The sequence below is a fragment of the Doryrhamphus excisus genome, chromosome 1 (genome assembly GCF_030265055.1).
Source record: "Doryrhamphus excisus isolate RoL2022-K1 chromosome 1, RoL_Dexc_1.0, whole genome shotgun sequence".
NCBI lineage: Eukaryota > Metazoa > Chordata > Actinopteri > Syngnathiformes > Syngnathidae > Doryrhamphus > Doryrhamphus excisus.
This window is the reverse complement of record NC_080466.1, coordinates 334932-355655: the sequence shown is the minus strand read 5'-3', so window position 1 is coordinate 355655 and position 20724 is coordinate 334932. Positions and strand designations below refer to the sequence as shown.

The window sequence follows — 20724 nt, the reverse complement described above, 5'->3', positions numbered from 1 at the left end:
CCCTGAAGGGAAAAGCCGAAAGAGAAAGAAGAAGAAGAAGACTTTGTATTTTTGTGTGGCTTTTAGTGCTCCTTTTGTCCCAAGTAAACCTTTTTGTACTTCACTGTGTCTGCTTTGGGCTTAGAATGGGCCCATTTATTGGGTCTATTGACTGTTGAGATCTGTTTCCTGTCAAAGCGAAGCTGTACTTCCTGCCCATTCATTTGTCAGACTGTGGTAACCACTTCCTGTGTTCAAAACGACATTTTATATGACTTGTTCTCTCCTAGGCGGCTATTAGGGATGGCAGTCAAAACCTTATATTGTGAAAAAAATACATATTTAAAAAAATCATAATAAATGCACAATTATTCTAGAAATAATATCAATAAAATAATTTAAAAATATCAACAGTAATAAAAAGTATATAGTATATAAAATATATTTAATAAATACAATCAATACAAAGTGTTTATATTATCTATTATATTTTAAATTTGAAATGTTATTATGTTATTATATTAATAAATATTATTTATTTCTATAATTGTATTTTAATAATTGCCTGTCAAATCACACAATAAATTTTCCAATTACAGCGCTTGCTACAAGGCTACCAGTGAAATGATACTACGCCATACTTTTTGAATGTCAGTGCCACCCAGAGGAGGAAACATCACCAGATTGTTCCGTCAGGGTTGGCTTTGGTGAGCAAAAGACAACAGTTTACTGACACACTGACACTGAAAAATATGTTTGGTGTTAATATTCTTGGCTTCCTGGAACAGATGAATTGGCCTTCGGACCTTCTGGAATGAATTAATGACACCAACCAAGGTTCCACTATGTGTATATATTTTTCACTTGGTGGATAGCATCAATTATTTGAACTATTGTTGTCCTTGACGGTGGTATTTATTAGTCAGACCCCCTCACACAGCTCACACTTTGACACCTGCTGTCTGCCACTAAGCGGCGTGTTTGCCTGGTACATTCTTGAGAGGCAGTTTGGCACTTTGAAGGACCTTGGAAATCCACTCAGACTGGCCAGCGCTGGTCTGCATTTGGATGACACCAAAACACACGAAATACCCGTGAAATAATACAAACTTGTTCTAACTGCACATGTTATAGAAACATCACTCCTTCCTTCCCAAAATATTATGAGGTGACTATCAATGTTTGTTTTCAACAACCTTCAAGTCAATGCCTCCAGCCTTCTTACATAACTAATTACATAACCTTTGCATATTGTGTGCATGTTAACTTGCTGCCAATAATGTCAATAGTAGGGGATATTCATCTGCTTTCTTGTCTTTTATCTGTATATGAAGTACATGCAACATTTACTTCTCCATGAAAGGTTTTGATACTTTGTTGCAAAAGTCTAATTGGTGAGTACATACAGTCTAATCCTCCATTTTTGCAGTGAGATTAATGAATCTGTGCATGCCTGACCCCTTCAGGATGAAGTGGTACTGCAAGTGCCTCTCGTATGACAGTTCTTGGTGTTTTATTGTCTGATTAGCAGGAATAATGATATCACACTTACATTAAAAACAGTTCACGGCTGGAGAACGTAATGGTGTATAATAAATGTTTCTGTAACATTATATAATTGTCCACATGCTGGAAAGCTGTCAGCCAGGCGCCATGATCCAACTCTGTGCAGTGTGCAAAGATGCACAGGAAAAGGAAATGAGCAAATCCATCATTTGGACGTAAGAAAATGTTCAAAATGATTGGAAAGATTCATTAAAATACATTTAGAATACAGTTAATTGGACAAATATTTTATTTTCACCATGACGTCTGCCTGCACATCAGTGATTAAATTAGTGTTGACGTACGTACATGCATACAAATATTCTTTTATTTGCCTGAAATATTTGACCTGTGTTGTATTTTTATAAATCACAGAGCACGAGCTTGGAAAATGTCCGCTATGGGTTTACTTACATACACATACAGTACATGCACTGTACAGTGTACCTATCATATCGCCCACCTTCATACTTCATACTTAGTTGAAGTTTTGGCTGCAGCAGAGGTTCAACGTGTTGACGTCAATAGGCGGAGTTGTGACGTCACAAACAGGCCTGCGAGGAGGAGGAGCCTGAAACGGCAAGAGGGACGTGGACCTCCCCCGTTCACATTCCACATTTACAGTGGGCTTAAACTGATCCCTGTGTGGTATTCCGCTTGTAATTTACACGGTGTCCGCTGCCACAAGACACCGAGGGGTATTTAATCAGCGGTTAGCCTGCAGCGCTAGCTACTCCCAGCGGCTACATGGCTGGCTAGCACACCGAGGCTAACTGACGTTAGCTTGCGCTCCAGTTCATCCCTCGGACCTTGGAAGTGGAGAACCGTGGACAAGAATGGCCACTTCACTCGGATAGCCTTTTCTCGAGGAAACAACCGATATCCCGACGAGCCACGCCACTAACGAATAGCTTCTGAAACAACCGGTGAGCATCCGTTTTGGTTTAATGTTGACAATTTAACAGCGAGGTGTAAAGTTGTTGTTAGCTTGCGGTGTGCTAAGTAGCCCCGTTGTGTAACGCATGCTAACCGTTACCAAAACGACCCTGAAGCCCCCTTCAGTTATTCACATGTAAGCATTTGACACCGTAGAATCAGTAAAACAGAGCCTTCACCCGTGAAATGTCATGCTCGTGTCATAGTCGCCAAAACACTGGCGATAAAAGCATGTTTTATGTGCTCAACTATTCCGTTTTATAATGAGAACAATCAAAGAGAAACGTCAAAGTGTTTAAGAGCAGACATCTAAGAGCTTTAAGGCAGTTTGGTGCTTTGCTGACGACTGATGCTTGTTGTTTTTACGTGTCTCCAAAGTTTCTACCAGACCCCGAAGCATGACGGTAATTCTACATGACTGTGAGCTTAGCTGTAGTTGTGGTTGGTATTCTGTGTGTTCTATCCTGGTTATTATTAGTCTCCCTTCCTGTCCTGATCCCTCCTAAAGCAGTTAGGGGACATTAGCTCTCAGACCAACCATGCAGTCTTTGCTCAGCACAAACATGTCAGCATGCTGAACAAGCTGAACAGGCAGAACGCAAAGTTCAACACTTCCTTGAAATGATCTCAAGCATGTGGGCTATTGACTTGTAGGCATATCTTGTGGATTGTTTCATCTGAACGACTTGTACAACATGTCTACTGTTCCCCCCACTTCCAAAAACATGCACGTTAGGTTGGCTGGCGACCCCTCCAGGGTGTACCCCGCCTCTCACCCAAAGTCAGCTGGGATAGGCTCCAGCATACCCTGGCCACCTTACTGTGGATAAGCGGGATAGAGGCTGGATGTATGGATGGAACGTGTTTACTGTGTTTGCGCTGCTTTACCAGTATTACCAACTTATTTTTCAGGTGTCCATCGAACATTTCAAAAGCATGAACGAAACCTGTCTTATTGGATTGTGATTTGCTGATATTTTGAAAAGATTTCTGACCACAGATAATGGAAAATTAAAGTAGATTTACACTTCAACCTTCGTGAAACTAATCAACTGTACGGCCAATGTTTTAAGGAACGTTTACTGTCATGTGAGTCTAGATACCAATACCAATCTAGATATCAATAATGCAGAAGTCAGTGTTTGTATGTGGATGGGTAAACAATGCTTTTTGGTTTGTGTGCAACATTATCTCTGGTATGGAACGGCAACCCTTTTGACTTATTTTGTGCAACTTTGGGAATGTGTTCTTTTGTTTTATAACATGCACAGACTTCGGTTGCATATGGAAAAGGCTCTTGTGCAAACTAAAGTGCTTCTGCTGATGCAGGCTTACAAAGCAGTCTACGGAATTGTGTCGTTATGACTACTGGACAGTTTTATAACAATAAGCCGTTGATTATGATGTTGGATGTAAGCGACGGTTAGCACAAAGCGCCACAAAATATAGCTCTAAATCCTCCTGTGGCGGTCCAAATTAACTATGGCAGGCTGCCATAAATCCATGTAGGGTTTCCCATACATTCATTGTACATTCATTTATTTGGAATCAGTTTTTTTTTGGTATGGCACGTTCGTTTGGTGCATATAAAGACACTTGAAGTGAGTGTTACAGGATGTACTACTACTACTACTACTCTATCAAGAAGTACAGTGCAGCCTAGTCTTCGGTTAGCTGGCCTAGCCTAGGCGATGGTTATGCTTAGGGGAAAAAAAACTTAGATGGTCCCTGAGTTCCAGTCTCAGAACATGTACTGAAGTCTCAAGAGGTTTGCTGTGTGATCCAAACTTTTGTTTGACGGAACTTTGCTGCTGTACGACTGTGGAGGTTTTGCTTCGGCATGTAACATCTGTAACCTGTAGTTTGCAGTGACACTCCAATTTCTTCCCTGTAGTTACAGCTTTGTGGTTTAGGGGGCATCAGCACAAACACTTGCACACATGTAGCCAACTATAATTTAATAACTATTTACATTTGGGGGTCCATCAGCGTTACTAACGTAAATTCAAAGCACAGTAACAGCGGTTTTATACTTGCTAGTTTGACATATAAAAGCTCACACTGCATAACCGATGTAGTAACATATTGAAGTGATGTACATGTATGTGTACATTTGTGTACATGCACATGATGTACATGTATGTGTTTGTGTGCCACCCTGGTCCACTGTGGACAGCTCTACCTGATAAAAAGTTTCAGATAGAAAGACCTATTAGCTTAATGACACTTCTGTGGTAAGGCCAGATGAAGCCACAAAGCTGTAATAATGACACACTCTTCGCCTAACAAGAAATTCAGTCTTGCGTCATCACTTGTTCCTCTTATTTACCTTTTGTCATTTCTCCTCAGGTTGTTAACGTCACTGTAGTTTCAAACATGGTGCAGAAGTACCAGTCGCCTGTGCGGGTGTACAAGTACCCCTTTGAGCTGGTGATGGCGGTAAGTTTCTTAACCTTTATTTTCCACCTGTCCACATGAATATTGCATGTTATCGATGCGGCGTTATGTAATACTGGCGAGCACATGTTCTTTCCCACTCAAGGAAGCCTTTCAAAAACACCGTCCACGTGACACAACGACAAAAGAAGCCTCAGACAAGCATCGCTCGTATCAACTTCTTCCATTACAGATCGGAAAAACAATTACTTGAGATGGCCGAGACATCTGTCTTGATCAGACAACAAACAGATACGGTATCAGTGTGATAGAGGGCAAGTATCACATGACATTTTTAAATGGATAACAGAGCAAATGAGAAATTAGAAACATGCAACAAAGACTCCCAATGGTGCACCCTCGCAGGTTTACTTAATTTTTGTATATTTACAACATTCTAGTTCATTTTAATATATATTGTATGGGTAGGGGAAACATTTCCATAGTCATCTAAGCTTTATTAAGCTTTATAACGATACCTCCATGAACAAGGAGTCGGCGGCCATGCTTGGAGCATGTGGTGTGGTGGCAGCACGCTAAGATCCAGACAGGGGCTGCTCTATTTAGATTAAACAAGCTTTCTACACTGACAAGCAGGATGATGCCGGAAGACTAAATCTCTTTAGTGCAGTCAAATTGAGCCCGGGCCAAGCAAGTAGCTATAAATAGAGGGCGAGCACACACCTGGTTGTGCAGCTAAAGGAGGGATGGTAATAATTGTTGGAAAGATTTGAGTTCTAAGCTGAAGGTGACCCACACTGCAGGCTTTTGTGGCTGGACAAAGTGGCCTGTTTTTTTTTTTTATTTAGGGCATTTGTAGATGAGCTCAATGCAAACAGCGTAAACTACTTTGTGTTGTGTAGAGTTCCATGTACTGTATGTACATGCGATGTTGTCAGACTTGATAGGTAAGTGTTAGCATGACACTTTGTGTATGAAACAGGTCTGTTGCAGAGGACAGTTTATAGTGCAACACATTACTTTTTGGGAGCCTTACTTCTATGTCTTTGTTCTCTTGAGCTGTTATTGCACAGTAATGCTTGTGCAATCTTTGTGGTCAACATGATGAAATGTTATCACACAGTCAGCTTCTGTACAGTTAAAAAGGCATGTTTTCCCTAGGATAATAATGTAATGTCGTCCCTCGTTTATCGCCCTTAATTGATTCCAGACCCGACCTTGATGAGTCAATTTTTGGTTCTACTGAAAAAGTGAGAGTTATTCACTACACACAATGAAATATTTCAATATGTTTTCTGAAATGTTTTAATTCTTGTTTCATGATCTCCATGAAGTAAAAAAAATGTCAAAAAGTTGAATATTGTAAGTTACTGGTGCACACACTCTTACACACAATCAGATGAACTGCAAAAATGAGCCTTTAATGCTTCTTTGTGTTTCAATCCAATCCAATCCAATCCACTTTATTTATATAGCACATTTTATAAACAGAGTTTCCAAAGTGCTGCACAGACGAGTAAAAATAAAAAGTAATAATCCAAAACTTTGTAAACAATATTCACATTTGTTTGAGTTGTGCTAGTACATACAGTGTATATTTGTATATAGTACATAGTATACAATGTACATAGTATACATGTTATATACTATGTAAAACTGGCCTGGTGCAGTTGAATGGAAAATCTTATTGCAGTCTGCACTTTGGAATGCAGATCTTGTAAACTGTTTAGTTGATTATTGCACTCATTCATTTGGAGCTTGTTTCTCTTCTGCATGTATATGTGCATATGAAGGTCACCCATAGCATGATCTAAGTATTTGGGCTGCCAACACATTGTCACAGTGTCTGTTGACCAACAAGCCAGTCAGTGTGTTTACATGCTGTAAAAGAAAAGTATTGCATGAATGTTACTACCTAGTGCACGGAAACTAGTGTTTCTAAATCTGTCTCACCTTGCTGTTCCCGGTGTCTGCCAGATCAGCTTCCTGACCCACTTGTGGCTAGGTCTGGTTAAGGCTTCTGTAGCCAAGTGTTCTATGCTTCACCCTATTTGGCGTCATTCGTCTGTGAACCTGTTTGCTTGTTGTTGCTCACAAAACCCTACCATGTCGAACAGCACAAACTGTTTAATGAAGGATTTACAGACAATTACGGCAACTTAAGTTGAATTAGGTACCGTTTTATAGAGGGAATGCACGCTTTGCTCACTCTCCTTTTTAATGAATCACACAGTGCTTGAGTTCTGTTTTATTTGTTTATTTCAACCTATCCGTTGTGTCTCCAGCCCTGCCGTAGTATTCCTTCCTGCTTGTGTTGATTGGAATTTGAACAGGCTCTTGTTGACTAGCATCTGCAATGCACATTTCCAACTCGGATCATTTCCGTCTATTGAATAAATCAACTGAGGACGGTACTGTTTGCAATAACATAGGCAAAAATAAACGTGTGGAGCACTGCTTCTGACTGAATGCAGTTAAGCTGTGCTGCTGTCATGTGACCCACCAAAGCCTGTGGCTGTTCTGCAGCTGATTTCATTCGCTGATCACGTGACACGCATTCACCCGTTGTACTGCCGCAAAGTCAAAATGCTGCCCAGGCAGCTGCCCTTTTCTCTTTCATTGGAAGCAGATGACTCTTATCTGTACAGTCTTGTACAATTTCCTTTTAGCGTATTTTTCACTGCAGTCATGCGGTAGGTCAGATGTGATCAATGATGACAAAACTGAGCTTTGTCATATCGGAGCTGTGCAAAAAGTGCAACAAGAAAGGTGCTGCAGAGCTTTAGACGGAGGAGCGCATGCTTTGTTTTCATACTGCAACATCCCGACAGAGATGCTGCTACTTTTTATGTTTTATGTTTGACAAATGGCACAATGTTTCCCACAGGACTGTATTTGTAGTAGCTGGGAGTTGTGGGAAGGAATGTCTTGCATTGGTGATCACTGTGTGATGACACTCTCCTCTTCCCCCAAGGCCTATGAGCGCCGGTTCCCTACATGTCACCTTATCCCCATGTTTGTGGCGAGTGACGTGGTAGATGAGGAGACCAGCGAGGACCGATCCACCCATAGGATTGAGCGGCGCTGTGCGCTGGATGTTGACGCTCCACGTCTTCTCAAACGGGTAATTTATGTTTCCACCAACGGTCACCTTGAGTTCAATGGAGGGTGGTTAACCTGCTTTTCTCATCTGTCAATCACACTACTTTTGGCATACTTTAGAAAAAATGACCCTTTTCTTTGATTATACTTGGTTTGTTTGCAGATTGCTGGTGTGGACTACGTTTACTTCATCCAGAAAAACACACTTAACCGAAAGGAGCGGACTCTTCACATAGAGTCACATAATGAGACCTTCTCCAACAGGGTCATCATCCATGAGATCTGCTGCTATTCGGTCAGTGGCCACCCCCCTGTATGCTTGTACATATTGAAGTGGAGACAACTAGCATAACATGGCTTTGCTATAGAGCTACATGTTGATTACAATTCTGAATTGGTCATTCCCACTTCAATCTGGCTGAAATCTCATGGAATTGTGATCTAAAGACCGCTTATCCTTAACTTCACATCCACCCATCAACAACTGGCGATGCACAGGTGGATAGGTCAAGCTCATTGAATGATCTTGTCATGATGGCTGTTACTGTGCACATTAACACGTGCTATTAACAACCACTTAAGATAGACAGCTCAGTTAGATACTGATACTGCTAGTGGTCTTGGTTGAAGCTGAGATGTTTTTTGTTGGCTGCGCGGACCGGCGGCATCAATGACCAACCACCCAAGTAGTACTAGAATCTGATTTTGGGTGGATGATAAAATAATTAATTCCGCATAATGATCTGCTCTCAATGCAGCTGTATTTGCCTGCTGTTGTCTACACTTAACAATACCAATAAAGCATGTTTGCCTTTGTACATTCTCCCCACCTCCACACTGTTTTATGTATAAACGTCTACGGACAGGCTGACACAGCCTCACTCCCACTCACAATGCAGCGCAAACATTTCCTTTTGTGCATCATGTTCTAGTGAAGCCCCATGATCTAGTGTAATGTTTCTATAGCAACACAGCCCCCTTTATCGCCGTGTGCACAGCTTGTTTACAGTATGTTCTGGCATTTTTCCAGGTCCACCCTGAGAACGATGACTGGACGTGTTTTGAGCAGTCAGCCAGTCTGGACATCAAGTCTTTCTTTGGCTTTGAGAGCACAGTGGAAAAGATTGCAATGAAGCAGTATGCCAGCAGCATTAAAAAGGTGTTTGTGTGTGTCATCTTCAGTGTTCCACTTGTTTTCCATCACTGCATGCCTCAGCCGTGCCAGTGTGCGGCCCGCAAGAGTAAAAAAAGCATAATCTAACAAGAACAATTTGAAATGCTGATGCTAACGATATTAAGTCATATAAAGTTTCGTCTTGCGGCTCCTCAGACCCCACGTCTATGAATTTCGCACTTGCACTTTTTCTAGCATCCTCACAATGATACCTTTCTTATTCTTCTCGCAGGGGAAAGAAATCATAGAGTACTACCTGAAGGAACTAGAGGATGAGGGCATTACACATGTGCCAAGATGGACTCCTACTGCCCTTCCGCTGCCTCTCACCAGACCAACAAGCCTCCCGACTAACCCATCTGTTGACCCCAAGCTCCCTGTCACACCAGCTGTTGCCGTCCCGCAGCCTGTTGATGCCATGGACAGCGCCTCTCAGAATGCTAAGCAGGACATGGTTCTACAGGCGGACAGTTTAACTGAGATCCTGGCCGGTACACCGGAAGGTTTGTTAAATTGGAAAATGGCTGCCTTGCCATAGTGTAGCCTGTAAATCCTCATCTAATGTGTTGTCTTGCAGATAAACTGGATGCCGACTATATCAAACGGTACCTTGGTGATCTGACGCCCCTGCAGGAGAGCTGTCTTATCAGACTTCGAAAATGGCTACAGGAAACTCACAAGGGAAAGGTGAAATGTTTGCAGGTTTTGGTAGTAGTGTTTGTGTTGTGATGAACCAAGCGCAAGCAGTGTCTACGTGCATGTTTAAAAGCTAGTTTTGCACCAATTCATGTGCAATGTCAATGCTTGTCATGCACCATTCATTTTAGAAATGTACTGACTGAATACAAACAACAAATCTAACATCCGTTGATTGGTACTATACTTTGAGCAATCGAATACTGTTTATGTCAAGTGCATGTCTTTGTCAGAAACACATACAATTTCTACAGTAATTGCTGTGCATTATTCTGTTTTTTTTAAATTGAATTTCAGATCCCCAAGGATGAACATATCCTGCGATTCTTGCGTGCCCGAGATTTCAACATGGACAAGGCACGTGAAATTCTGTGCCAATCGCTGACATGGAGGAAGCAGCACCAAGTGGACTACCTTCTAGAGACCTGGACTTCACCGCAGGTCCTTCAGGATTTTTACACAGGGGGCTGGCACCACCATGATCGAGGTAGGTTTCAATCTCTACCAACTATGTGTTTTGAGCTGACAAATCTTAAAGGGGAAACTGTTCCTTTGTGATGTCACAGAGAAGCAGGTTTCCTTATGGGCGTGGCTGTAAGCGCAATACAAAGTCTTGGGACAGTCCGGTCTCTACTTCCGCATCGGATTTGGGATCCAACACATATGGCTGTATGTTAAAAGCAGACATTTTTAAAAGATAAATCGATGTTTGTTATCAACTCCGACAAAGTTGGGTTTGCAGTTAGCGGCACAACAAGGCCTTCTAAGCACTCGGGAGTGTGACCAACCACAGCAGTGTGGGCATGCCTGGAGGTGGGCTGTCGGTGGAATACATTAAAACAGACGGTTTTCTAGGGAAGCAGGAAATCCAAAGAAATACAGCTGGAATAGGTCCAAATTCTGGAAGAACTTGAAAGCCTTCTGTGCTAGTTATCATGGTTATCGCTGCAGGACCCCACAACTCAATACAAAGGGCCAAAAAAGGAGCATAATAGTAAATAACCTGGAAGGCCCAGTGTTCCCAAACATGAGGCTTTCTTTGCAGAAGAGGGCATCTCCTTGGCACTGTTGCTAGCCAAAATATGGACTGTGCTCTATTTGTTTACTAAGTAGTGCCGTAAATTCTTGCAGATGGCCGTCCTTTGTACATCCTGAGACTTGGCCAGATGGACACCAAAGGACTTGTCCGGGCACTTGGAGAAGAATCTCTACTTCGACACGTATGTGCAGTTGTTACATCACACTTTCCGTTTGCATGACAGTGCATGTTAAGTGCATGGTAATGGAAGACCTTAGGTAAGATTACATTCTTAGGTAACTATTGTTCACTGTCCCATTGGTGGCAAGTGATTTAAATGTAGGACATACTTGTGTACTGTTGCTATTTAGTGTGCTGAATGCGGTTTGTGTCAGTGACCCAGATTTTGGACACAAAGTGTAAGATATGTCATTTTTAGGTGCTGTCTATCAATGAGGAGGGGCTGAGACGCTGCGAAGAGAACACAAAGGTGTTTGGTCGGCCCATCAGGTAAGCTGAGTAAAGAAAGAACAAAAACTTCATTTTACTATGAAATGTACAGTATAGACAAAGCTGAAGCTGAAACATCCAAGTGTGGGTTATAGAATGTGGAATATCCCACGTTACCCCACCATGGCAGGCATGCCATATATCTGAGGGAGACCAAGTATACTGATACAGCCAGTGTCAGGAAGTGGGAGGGGAAGGAATGAGATTGTATCGTTCAGGCATCCCAGCAGGGTCTGAGCCACACAGGATGGTAGGTATGAATAGCGGTCTTGCTATACTGGCCTCTAGCCAAGAGAGAGGATGTATCAGGAGCCAAGAGATGAGTCCAGAATTAGCATGCGTTGCTGTCACCATTTAAAAGTACACTCTTGGGTGACTGGTTCAAAATGGCTGGTTATCAGCTTGTGTTTGTGTGACTACTTGTTCGTGAGAGTAATACTTGTCTCATCTGTAGCTGTTGGACCTGTCTCGTGGACCTGGAGGGCTTAAACATGCGGCACCTGTGGCGACCAGGAGTCAAGGCGCTGCTGAGAATTATCGAGGTTGTGGAAGCCAACTATCCTGAGACGCTGGGACGGCTCCTTATCTTGAGAGCTCCCAGAGTCTTCCCAGTTCTCTGGACTTTGGTAAGCACGGGGGTGACTTGCCCATATAGTCCACCTTATTTGTACCAGTCTATACAGCGTATGTGCAAGGATTTTATGCATTGAGTTGCTCTCAGTTTTCGACACAGTAGTATGGAAGGCCTGATTTCTCATGTCCAATATGGACACTGCAATGATGTATGAATGCGAATATAAAATGAATTCATAATCTTAATTGTGTTGCATCTTTGTGTAGAGTTTGCATGCGTGGGTACTCCTGCTTCCTGCATGCATGTTAGGTTAATTTGAGACTAAATTTTCCATAGGTGTGAGTGTGCGTGTGAATGCCTCTTTTGTCTATATGTGCCTTATGAATGGCTGGTGGCCAGGCAGGCCAGTGTGTACCCTGCCTCCTGCCCAAATTCATCTGGAATAGGCGTCAACTTACCTGTGACTCTACGGAGTGCAAGTGTCATTGAAAATGAATGGCTGTCACTATAGAAGAGAGGACATTCATTAGGATACGTTTCTATGTATAAATCACAATTGTCAGTTGGGCCAATTCCAAAGCACCACGTTCTCTGGAATGATCAATACTGTGGGTGAGGGGGTAGTAATTAACCCGAGAACCAGCCAGTGTGGTCAGTATGTGATCCTAAACACGATGACCTTATCCTTTAGGTGAGTCCATTCATTGATGAAAACACCCGCAAGAAGTTCCTAATCTATGCTGGAAACGACTACCAGGGCCCTGGCGGGCTGGTGGACTATATAGACAAGGAGATTATCCCTGACTTCCTGGGAGGCGAGTGCATGGTGAGTCGACTCGATGGGAATTCATAAGTCTGTTCTACTGACCTAATTCTTCTACATGTGCTTGTACGCGTCTGATCTCCCTATAGTGTGAAGTGCCCGAAGGTGGCCTGGTGCCCAAATCTATGTACCGCACTGCTGAGGAACTCGAGAACGAAGACGTCCGCCTTTGGACGGAGACGATCTACCAAAGCGCCAGCATCTTCAAAGGAGCTCCACATGAGGTGAGGCAAGGATATTACACAGAGCGCGGCGCTTGCAGTGGCAAGTCAATTTCATACAGTGGTGTGTCCCCTTCCTGATTTTTTGGTTTTGTTTTGCATGGTTATCTCCCTGAAATGTTGCAGATCATCAAAGTAAAATATTAGACAATAACAACACAACTGATCACAGAGGGCAGAAAACAAATCTAATGTACGTGGTCCTGGGTGGAAAAAGTGATTGCCCCCTAAACCTAACAACTGGTTCAAGCGCCTTTTTAATGTCATGCCACAGCATTTCAATAGGATTCAGGTCAGGACTTTGACTAGGCCACTCCTTCAGCCATTCAGAGGAGGACTTGCTGGTGTGATTTGGATCATTGTCCTGCTGTAGAACCCAAGCTGGTTTCAGCTTGAGGTCACTAACAGATGACTGGACATTGCTGGACATTGTCCGGCAGGACTCATGGTTCTGTCTTCTAGGTCCAGCAAAACAGCTTGAGAACATCAGACTACCACCATCATATTTTATCTTTGGTATGTTCTTTTTCTGAAATGCGGCGTTGCAATTACGGCAGATGTAATATGCATATGCATTATGCAATATGCATATGAACACACTTGCGGTCACTTGTCCACAGCGGCAGAACATGGTAGGAATTTTTCCGAGGGAGGTGGAAGTGACAGTACTCTGTGGGTCTTGGAGTACAATGGCACTGTTTGTGATGGAGCTTGTTAAGTACTGGAATAGAACAAATCATCATTTGGAAATGTATTTGCATGTTCAAGTGATTGTATTTTTTTTATTCACACAATTCAAAATGCCTTTTTAGCTCAATCTCTCAATTGCAGTTCTCTTTTTGTTTTTGAATCAGCTTCTGGTTGAGATCATTGACGCCTCCTCTGTCATCACCTGGGACTTTGACGTCTGCAAGGGCGACGTGGTCTTCAACATCTACCACTCCAAACGGGCCCCCCAGGCACCACGTAAGGACCCACTTGGCGCTCACGGTATCACCTCCCCTGGAGGCAACAATGTGCAGCTTATCGACAAGTCATGGACGCTGGGACAAGATTACAGCATGGTAGAGTCTCCTCTCACCTGCAAGGAGGGAGAAAGTGTGCAGGTGACGCACAGAGAAAATGTGCCATGATTGTCCCATGTTTGTTTCCCTTGGGGGTTGACACTCATTGAGCCAAACCTTTGCTTTTTAGGGCTCCCATATTACACGCTGGCCAGGGTTTTACATCCTCCAGTGGAAGTTTCACAACATGCCAGCATGCTCTGCCACTAATCTGCCCCGGGTAGATGATGTCCTGGCCACCCTGCAAGTTTCTTCGCACAAGTGTAAAGTCATGTACTACACCGAGGTGCTGGGCTCGGAGGACTTTAGGTTGGTAACTCAGTCAGGTGTCGATGAGAGTATTATTGATGTTTGGACACGTTTTCCTATGCTCTCTCACCCCCCTCTACACCTCACAAGGCAAATCAAACTTGTAATGTTGCCAAATGACACATTTTAGTCCTGTTACAGGATCATTTTATTCAAATGAGGATGCTGCCTTTAATTTTTTCTGTTCAACCCACACTTGTTCTTTCTTGCTTTCTTCCCCCTGCCTCTTCTTCCTGTCTTCTTCTTTTGAAGAACTGCTTGCTGTGACGTACAGAGTTTGTAAGTGGCTCATTGGTTGCCCCTTTTCCTTTAGCATTACCCCCTCTCATTCCTGCTTTTGGCAGTCCTACTGGCTAGCAAGCTTAACAGTGTGCCGTTCTAGACCGAGTCACAGTTGACAGAGCTACTTTGCTTTGAAGTCTGCTTGTCAACTTGTTGATTATTGCTCTGCTTGCATGACTAACATTCCGGGCTGTAACGGGATAATCAGTTTAGGAATACAGAAATCCCTCGTTTGTCACGCTTAATTTGTTGTTTGATAAGTGAATTTTCAAGAAGTAGGATTCAATATTATAATGAACAATTATTTTGTAGCTAGACCATAGAAAACCTGTTTATGACTTTGTAAATACAAATTTGACCACGATTAGAGCACTTATACATGATATATTATCCAATATAGTAGATATAATCATAGAAAATAAGCCACTGAAGATATAAATGAGAATGCTTCAGTGTGTTTCAATTAACGTCTTCCAGACGTGTTGACAGGAAGCAATGACTGGGATTTAGAGCTTGAGACTAAAGTACAGCCACAACAGTAGCCCGTGTTGGTAGTATATATTGTGCCTTTTGTAAAATCATTATAAAACAGTAAAAGCAAGTACCAATATGATTTAAAAATGAAAAAAACAGTTTAAGCTATTTTAAGTTCATCCTATAATGCATTTGTCCCACCACAGCATTTAATTGGTCATTGGCTCCTTTGGGAGCCAGAGTAGCTCAGCCCTGAGGGAGGCTGACATCAATGCAACACGCCAGCAGCAAAAACCAATGAAACGTTTTGTTGGGATGAAGTTAAAATAACATTTTTTTTTCATTTTATTTGCTTGTATATTTCTTGTCTAGCTTTTGAGTGTGAAGTTGCTGTGTGATGATTTTAGTGTTCTTTGTAAGATGACGCCGTAAGTCAGAGTATTATATTGAGTAATGATGTCCTAGGATTTCCAATGGGGTGACAAGGTCATCGTGAGTTTTCTCTTAGCTCATGATTGACTCCTGTCAAAGAGCTACTTGGATGGAGCGATGGTTAAATGGTGATGTAGCGAGGGATGACATTACATTACATTACATTACATTACATTACCATTACACCCCTACTAACAATACTAGCAAACATTGGCCTCAATGAAGCGTTGACTTTCTGCTGACTATTCTTTTTGCCTACTTGTTATACTCATCTAAAATTGCACTGCACTTGTCTTTTGCTCCAGACTTTAAACATCATCTTACACATTATAGCACTACTGGACAAGATGTCCAAATTAATATTTATTTGTCCATTTTTTACCCATGTTTAATGTGAATGTTTCAATAATTACTATTTTGAGATCAACTGATGTGTCGTGATAGAGGTTCAAAACATAATATACTAGGGCTGTGAATCTAAGAGCACCTCACATTATGATATGATACGATTCGTGATTTGACTCACAAGATAAAGTGATAAGGTGCTGCGTAATTTAACCACAGTACAAAAAGCAGTAGTGCAAAAACAATGACACTGCTTTAGTACAACTGCAACATAACTATCAGGTTTTTTTTAGGTATCTGACAAACAGTGACACTATTTTAAGCTTAAAAACAACATGTCATGTCTCCCAAGTACATCAAGTCTTCCAAGTAGAAAGTGTCAATTAATGCCAAATATGGTATTATGATGTCTTGTTGCAAATCAATAACTAGCTAGTGTGCAGTCCGCACGCTTCTGGCCTCCAATTTTCCTTCAGGTCTTCTCTACTGTTTTGCCAGTACAGAACTTCAATTGTATTCTTCGTGTTGTTATGGTCTTCAATTTGACGTGTGAAGCCTGCCCAGAGCCTGACTGTACTACAACATAATAGAGCTGATAATGTGTTGTTGCTAATGACCCTCTAGTTGCATGGTGTTTAATGTGTCACTGGCTCAAGGTGGTAAATGGACAAAGTATGGAGTACAGTACATGACTGGATTGTGTCTCCATTTTCCCAGGGGTTCCATGACCAGCTTGGAGTCGAGCCACAGCGGCTTCTCCCAGCTCAGCGCTGCCACCACTTCATCCAACCAATCACAGTCCAGCTCAATGATCTCCAGGTAGATGCAGCAGATGTGGATAGCACCGTCCTACGCAGTGGTCGCCTTCTACCAACCCCTTAGCCTAGACCCGCACACCCTCCCAACATGGGATAGAAAACAAACTGCGTTAAGTCATTTTAAAGGGCTGAATATTTGCACAAAGGTCATACATTTCAGTACTTTCTGTTGGATCGCCGCCCTTTTAGGGTGGCTGCAAGCGGTTTAAAAAAGCAATATCATCCTGGGAAGTGTGAGGTCTGAAATGATGGAGACGCTGGAGGCGCTGTTACATACCTTGATGCATTTTTACATTCCTAAATACTGTAGGCAATAATCAGATGACGCAGGCCTCATTTGTGAGCGTCACTGTAGCAGATTGGATGTTCTGTTACACATAAACATGCAACCATCTCTACTACTACTACTACTACTACTACCACTACCACTACCACAGTCCATGGATACAATGTGAATGAATTCAGATGGAAAGCATGTCATTAAATCACAATTTATACATACATATAGCATTTTTAAAAAGATGCAGAGCCCCTGAGTGGGTGGGGCTTTGTGAAAGTATACTATTGATGCCTGGTGAGATGCCTGACGTTCCTGCGATTGTCTCTTATGGCAAACCCCAGCATCTCGTGAGGGCGTTATTGTGCCATAAACTGCATATTTAACCAGGGTTCCGCTATCGAGAAGCAATAACATGAGTTTCTACTGTTTCAAATATTTGTATTGATCATGAACCTTTTCGGTCTGCTGGGTTGTGTCTGTTGCTATGGTAGCTTCTCTACATCAGTAAACGCAAGCCCATGCCAGCTACAGATTTTTGGGAAACGGAAGACGATTCAAATCACTGGCACTTAATTGGGGGAAATGTGGAATACAAGTGAACAGTCCGAGACCCCTGCATGTCAGGAATCTTTCATAAAACACATAAAAGTGCAACAAACTTGAAAGCTAACTCTACCAACAGTAATACAGTGGAGAAACCTCCTACCATTGTCCGTATAATCTCCATAATCGGGCTGTTTATTGGTAGAAATCTCATCTCTCTCGTACATTTGGTAAAGCTTGACTTGCAGAGAAAGTACCCAGAGGCCAACTTGAACATGCTGGAGGAGGTGCTGTTCATACGCAATGAATCAGCCTGATATTTACACCCTTTCTCACACATCACAAACCACTCCCTGTGCAACAACCAAAAATAACAAGCACACTTGGAAACACAATGTAACTGTACCACACGACTATGGGGGCATTGGAATAGACGCTTCCACACTCATTTACATGCAAAACAGACAATTTGATACTACAGTGGAACTTGGGTTAGGGTCTAACCCGGTCAGCGTGTTTTTGGGTCAACGTCGCCACAATTTGACCTCAGTTTGTGCACATTCTCTGGTGTTATTGATGTCCTTCCTTGTGAGCGTCCTAGTCGCTAGCTAAACTAAATGAGAACAAAAAGTTTTTTATGATGTCCTCAGTGGTTGACTCTGAAAAATGTCAACACAAAACACAATTTTGTACATTTACGTACATAGAACAATTCTAAATGCATGAAAGGAATAAATGAACATTGAAGGTTACTTGTACCTTCATTGACAACATGACTGTTCAAAGACATGATGTAGCCGCGGGATCAATCACCAGCTTCCCGTTTTCACATAGTAGCATTTTGTCTTCTTATTGAATGGTAAAGGATAACATTTCCATTCAACATACCTTCAAAAGTTTGCTCAATTCACCTTTTGCCGACTCGCTGTTTCACAGATTTTTTTTTCCAACGTGTATTGTGTTCTGCATTCTGATTGGCTAAGGTACCGTAGACCATTGTCAACCAATCTCCTGCCTGCCTTTCTGTGCAGTACAGAATCATTGGGACATAGATTTGGTTAGAGTCCCGTCTCAGTTAGAGTCTGACATTATGGAATGAATGAATGGCACTAACCAAGGTTCCACTGTAATTATGAACTACAAGACATACCTTGTGGGAATGTATCTTAGTGTAAGTGTTTATTTCCATACCCACGTAGTCGTTGTGTTCAGTGACATTGTGTGCTCCACTTGTGTTGCTTATCTTTTTGCACCGTGAGTGAGGGAGGCCTTGGGTTTGATCATCTCCCGTTGCTTTGTGTTGGACTTTGGTTTTTATGGGCGTCTCAACTACTCACTGTATTATATTTGGTGTGCAAGCGGCATTAAACTCACCTAGTAGGCGCGACGCGCTCATTTTCTTCGGTAATCGAGGTCTCCAAGGTAGACTTTGGACATGCACACAAAAGTATTTCTTTAAATGCTTTGTTCTCTGTTTGTTTTTAAGAGGTTCAGATGAATTATCGTCAGCGCTCACTGAGTGGTTTTCAGGAAGAAATAGTCCATCCAGTCCGCCTCACAGCTAGTTTGCAGCAACCTGCACAATTGTTGCACCAACGCTGCCAAGATGGTGCCTTGTTTCGTTCTGGTTTGTGAATGTGCTAGCGATAAGCAGACGAGCTAAATATCTAAAATACCGAGATGGGCAAAGTCATCCCAGCTACTATTGCCAGGTATAAATATATTTTAGTGTGCTTTAGGGGTGAGCGATTATTCTAATGCATATCTTTTGACAGTGCTAGTAGGAAATAGACGGTATTGCTGACCGTGCATGTGCTAGTTGAGGTGTGATTCTGTTGTTAACATACTTACGGGGGTGAAGCAGGCTTGGTGACTGGGTTTACAATGTCGACTATTTATAAAATAAGAGCCATTTGTCAATAAACACCATTTTAGCCTTGTAGGACTTGCATAGACACGTAGCTGCTCCTTTCATGTTAGAGAATGAACCCATGGTGATGTTAAATGTCCTCATAGGTCCTATACAGCTTAAGTTTTTTGGGGAGTAGTTGTCATGTGACTATCCCAAGACATGGTTTTCCCAGAATAGCAGTGTGTCAGGTAAAGCCTCTGGGAAATAGTTATTTCCAAATACAGCACTTCCATGTGAAGAGTTTCCCTCATGTAATGTATTAGAAGCACTGATGACTTTACTGTAAATTGCCAAGAGTCGTCAGATGCTGAGGTGACGGATACTTGTAGTGCTGTGAAAGCAAAAAATATATATATAACACTCCTCCTGCATGCTGTTTTGATACATGAAAATGTTGAACTCCAAATGAAAGGTCAAGAATTTGAGTGGAATATTTGCAATAAGACGAAATGCTTGACCTCACAATGAGGGCTGTGGTGTGGATGTATAGGAATGAATGTTTGAAATACAGCCTGTAAAATGCGTGCAAAAAAACTTCCTGCGGTCCTCTGGGCTGCCGTGTATCTCCTTAACTGTTCTTTGACGAGATGATCTCCAGCGAGTGCTCTGACGAAACATACGGAATCAGCAGCAGACCTAAGTACTGAATTTTGGAATGTTGTTTTTTCCAAATCTAACAGCTGGCTTACATTTGTAAGGCTGACTCACGGCAGTTGAGACTTGAAGCCATGCCGTAACGGAGTTATGAGTTCAGTGTTGGAGATCTCCTGGTCCTGCTTGTCTGACGTCTGTTATGTGGACATTTTCAAAGATCTCATGAGGGCTATGAAATAGTTTTTCTTACTTTTCAACATGTTTGTTTGTCCGCTTCCTGTTCTGGCAATGTTGCAAAGAGTTCTTATCTTCATGTGGAAAAATAATGTAAAAACTACTTGTTTGAATTTCATTTTTGGGAAAACATTAAACTTGAATTCTGACACACACGATGCCTATTCTTGTATCTTACACATTGCAATACATTTCCTTCATATTCCTGGATGGGTAACCCATTCAGTAGATTTTTTATTTTCTTTTAACAATATTTGAAGAACCTCCATCCTATATGGAATTGCAAATTCAAGAGAATGGACTCCACAACGGATTCGCCACTACAGGATAATCCTTAAAGCTGGATATATTACGAAATTAATAATTATTAACTACGAATTTTAAAAGGTCAATAGTCGTCGCCATCTTGGCCAAAGACGAACTCGGCAACTAGCAGGACCGTGTTGTTGTTGTGTTTGCCGT

General features: G+C 42.1%; 1 protein-coding gene across 3 annotated transcripts; it reads left to right on the top strand.

Moving 5' to 3' along the window:
* The first annotated feature begins 2069 nt into the window (after window positions 1-2069).
* si:dkey-237i9.1 (SEC14-like protein 1) lies at window positions 2070-20415 on the top strand. 3 transcript variants are annotated; one of them, XM_058065405.1, is made up of 18 exons: window positions 2070-2450; window positions 2839-2864; window positions 4810-4899; window positions 7832-7981; window positions 8123-8254; window positions 8990-9118; window positions 9366-9636; window positions 9711-9820; window positions 10127-10316; window positions 10961-11049; window positions 11287-11357; window positions 11812-11983; window positions 12623-12757; window positions 12844-12978; window positions 13830-14081; window positions 14170-14348; window positions 14601-14627; window positions 16599-20415. In XM_058065405.1, the coding sequence occupies exons 2-18, from the start codon at window positions 2859-2861 to the stop codon at window positions 16702-16704; spliced, it is 2244 nt and encodes a 747-aa protein (XP_057921388.1). In that variant the 5' UTR covers window positions 2070-2450; window positions 2839-2858; the 3' UTR covers window positions 16705-20415. The 3 variants fall into 3 exon arrangements, with proteins under 3 accessions (XP_057921388.1, XP_057921390.1, XP_057921389.1); XM_058065407.1 differs by lacking the exon at window positions 2839-2864; XM_058065406.1 differs by lacking the exon at window positions 14601-14627 and having other exon boundaries at window positions 2071-2450.
* The last annotated feature ends 309 nt before the right edge of the window (window positions 20416-20724 follow it).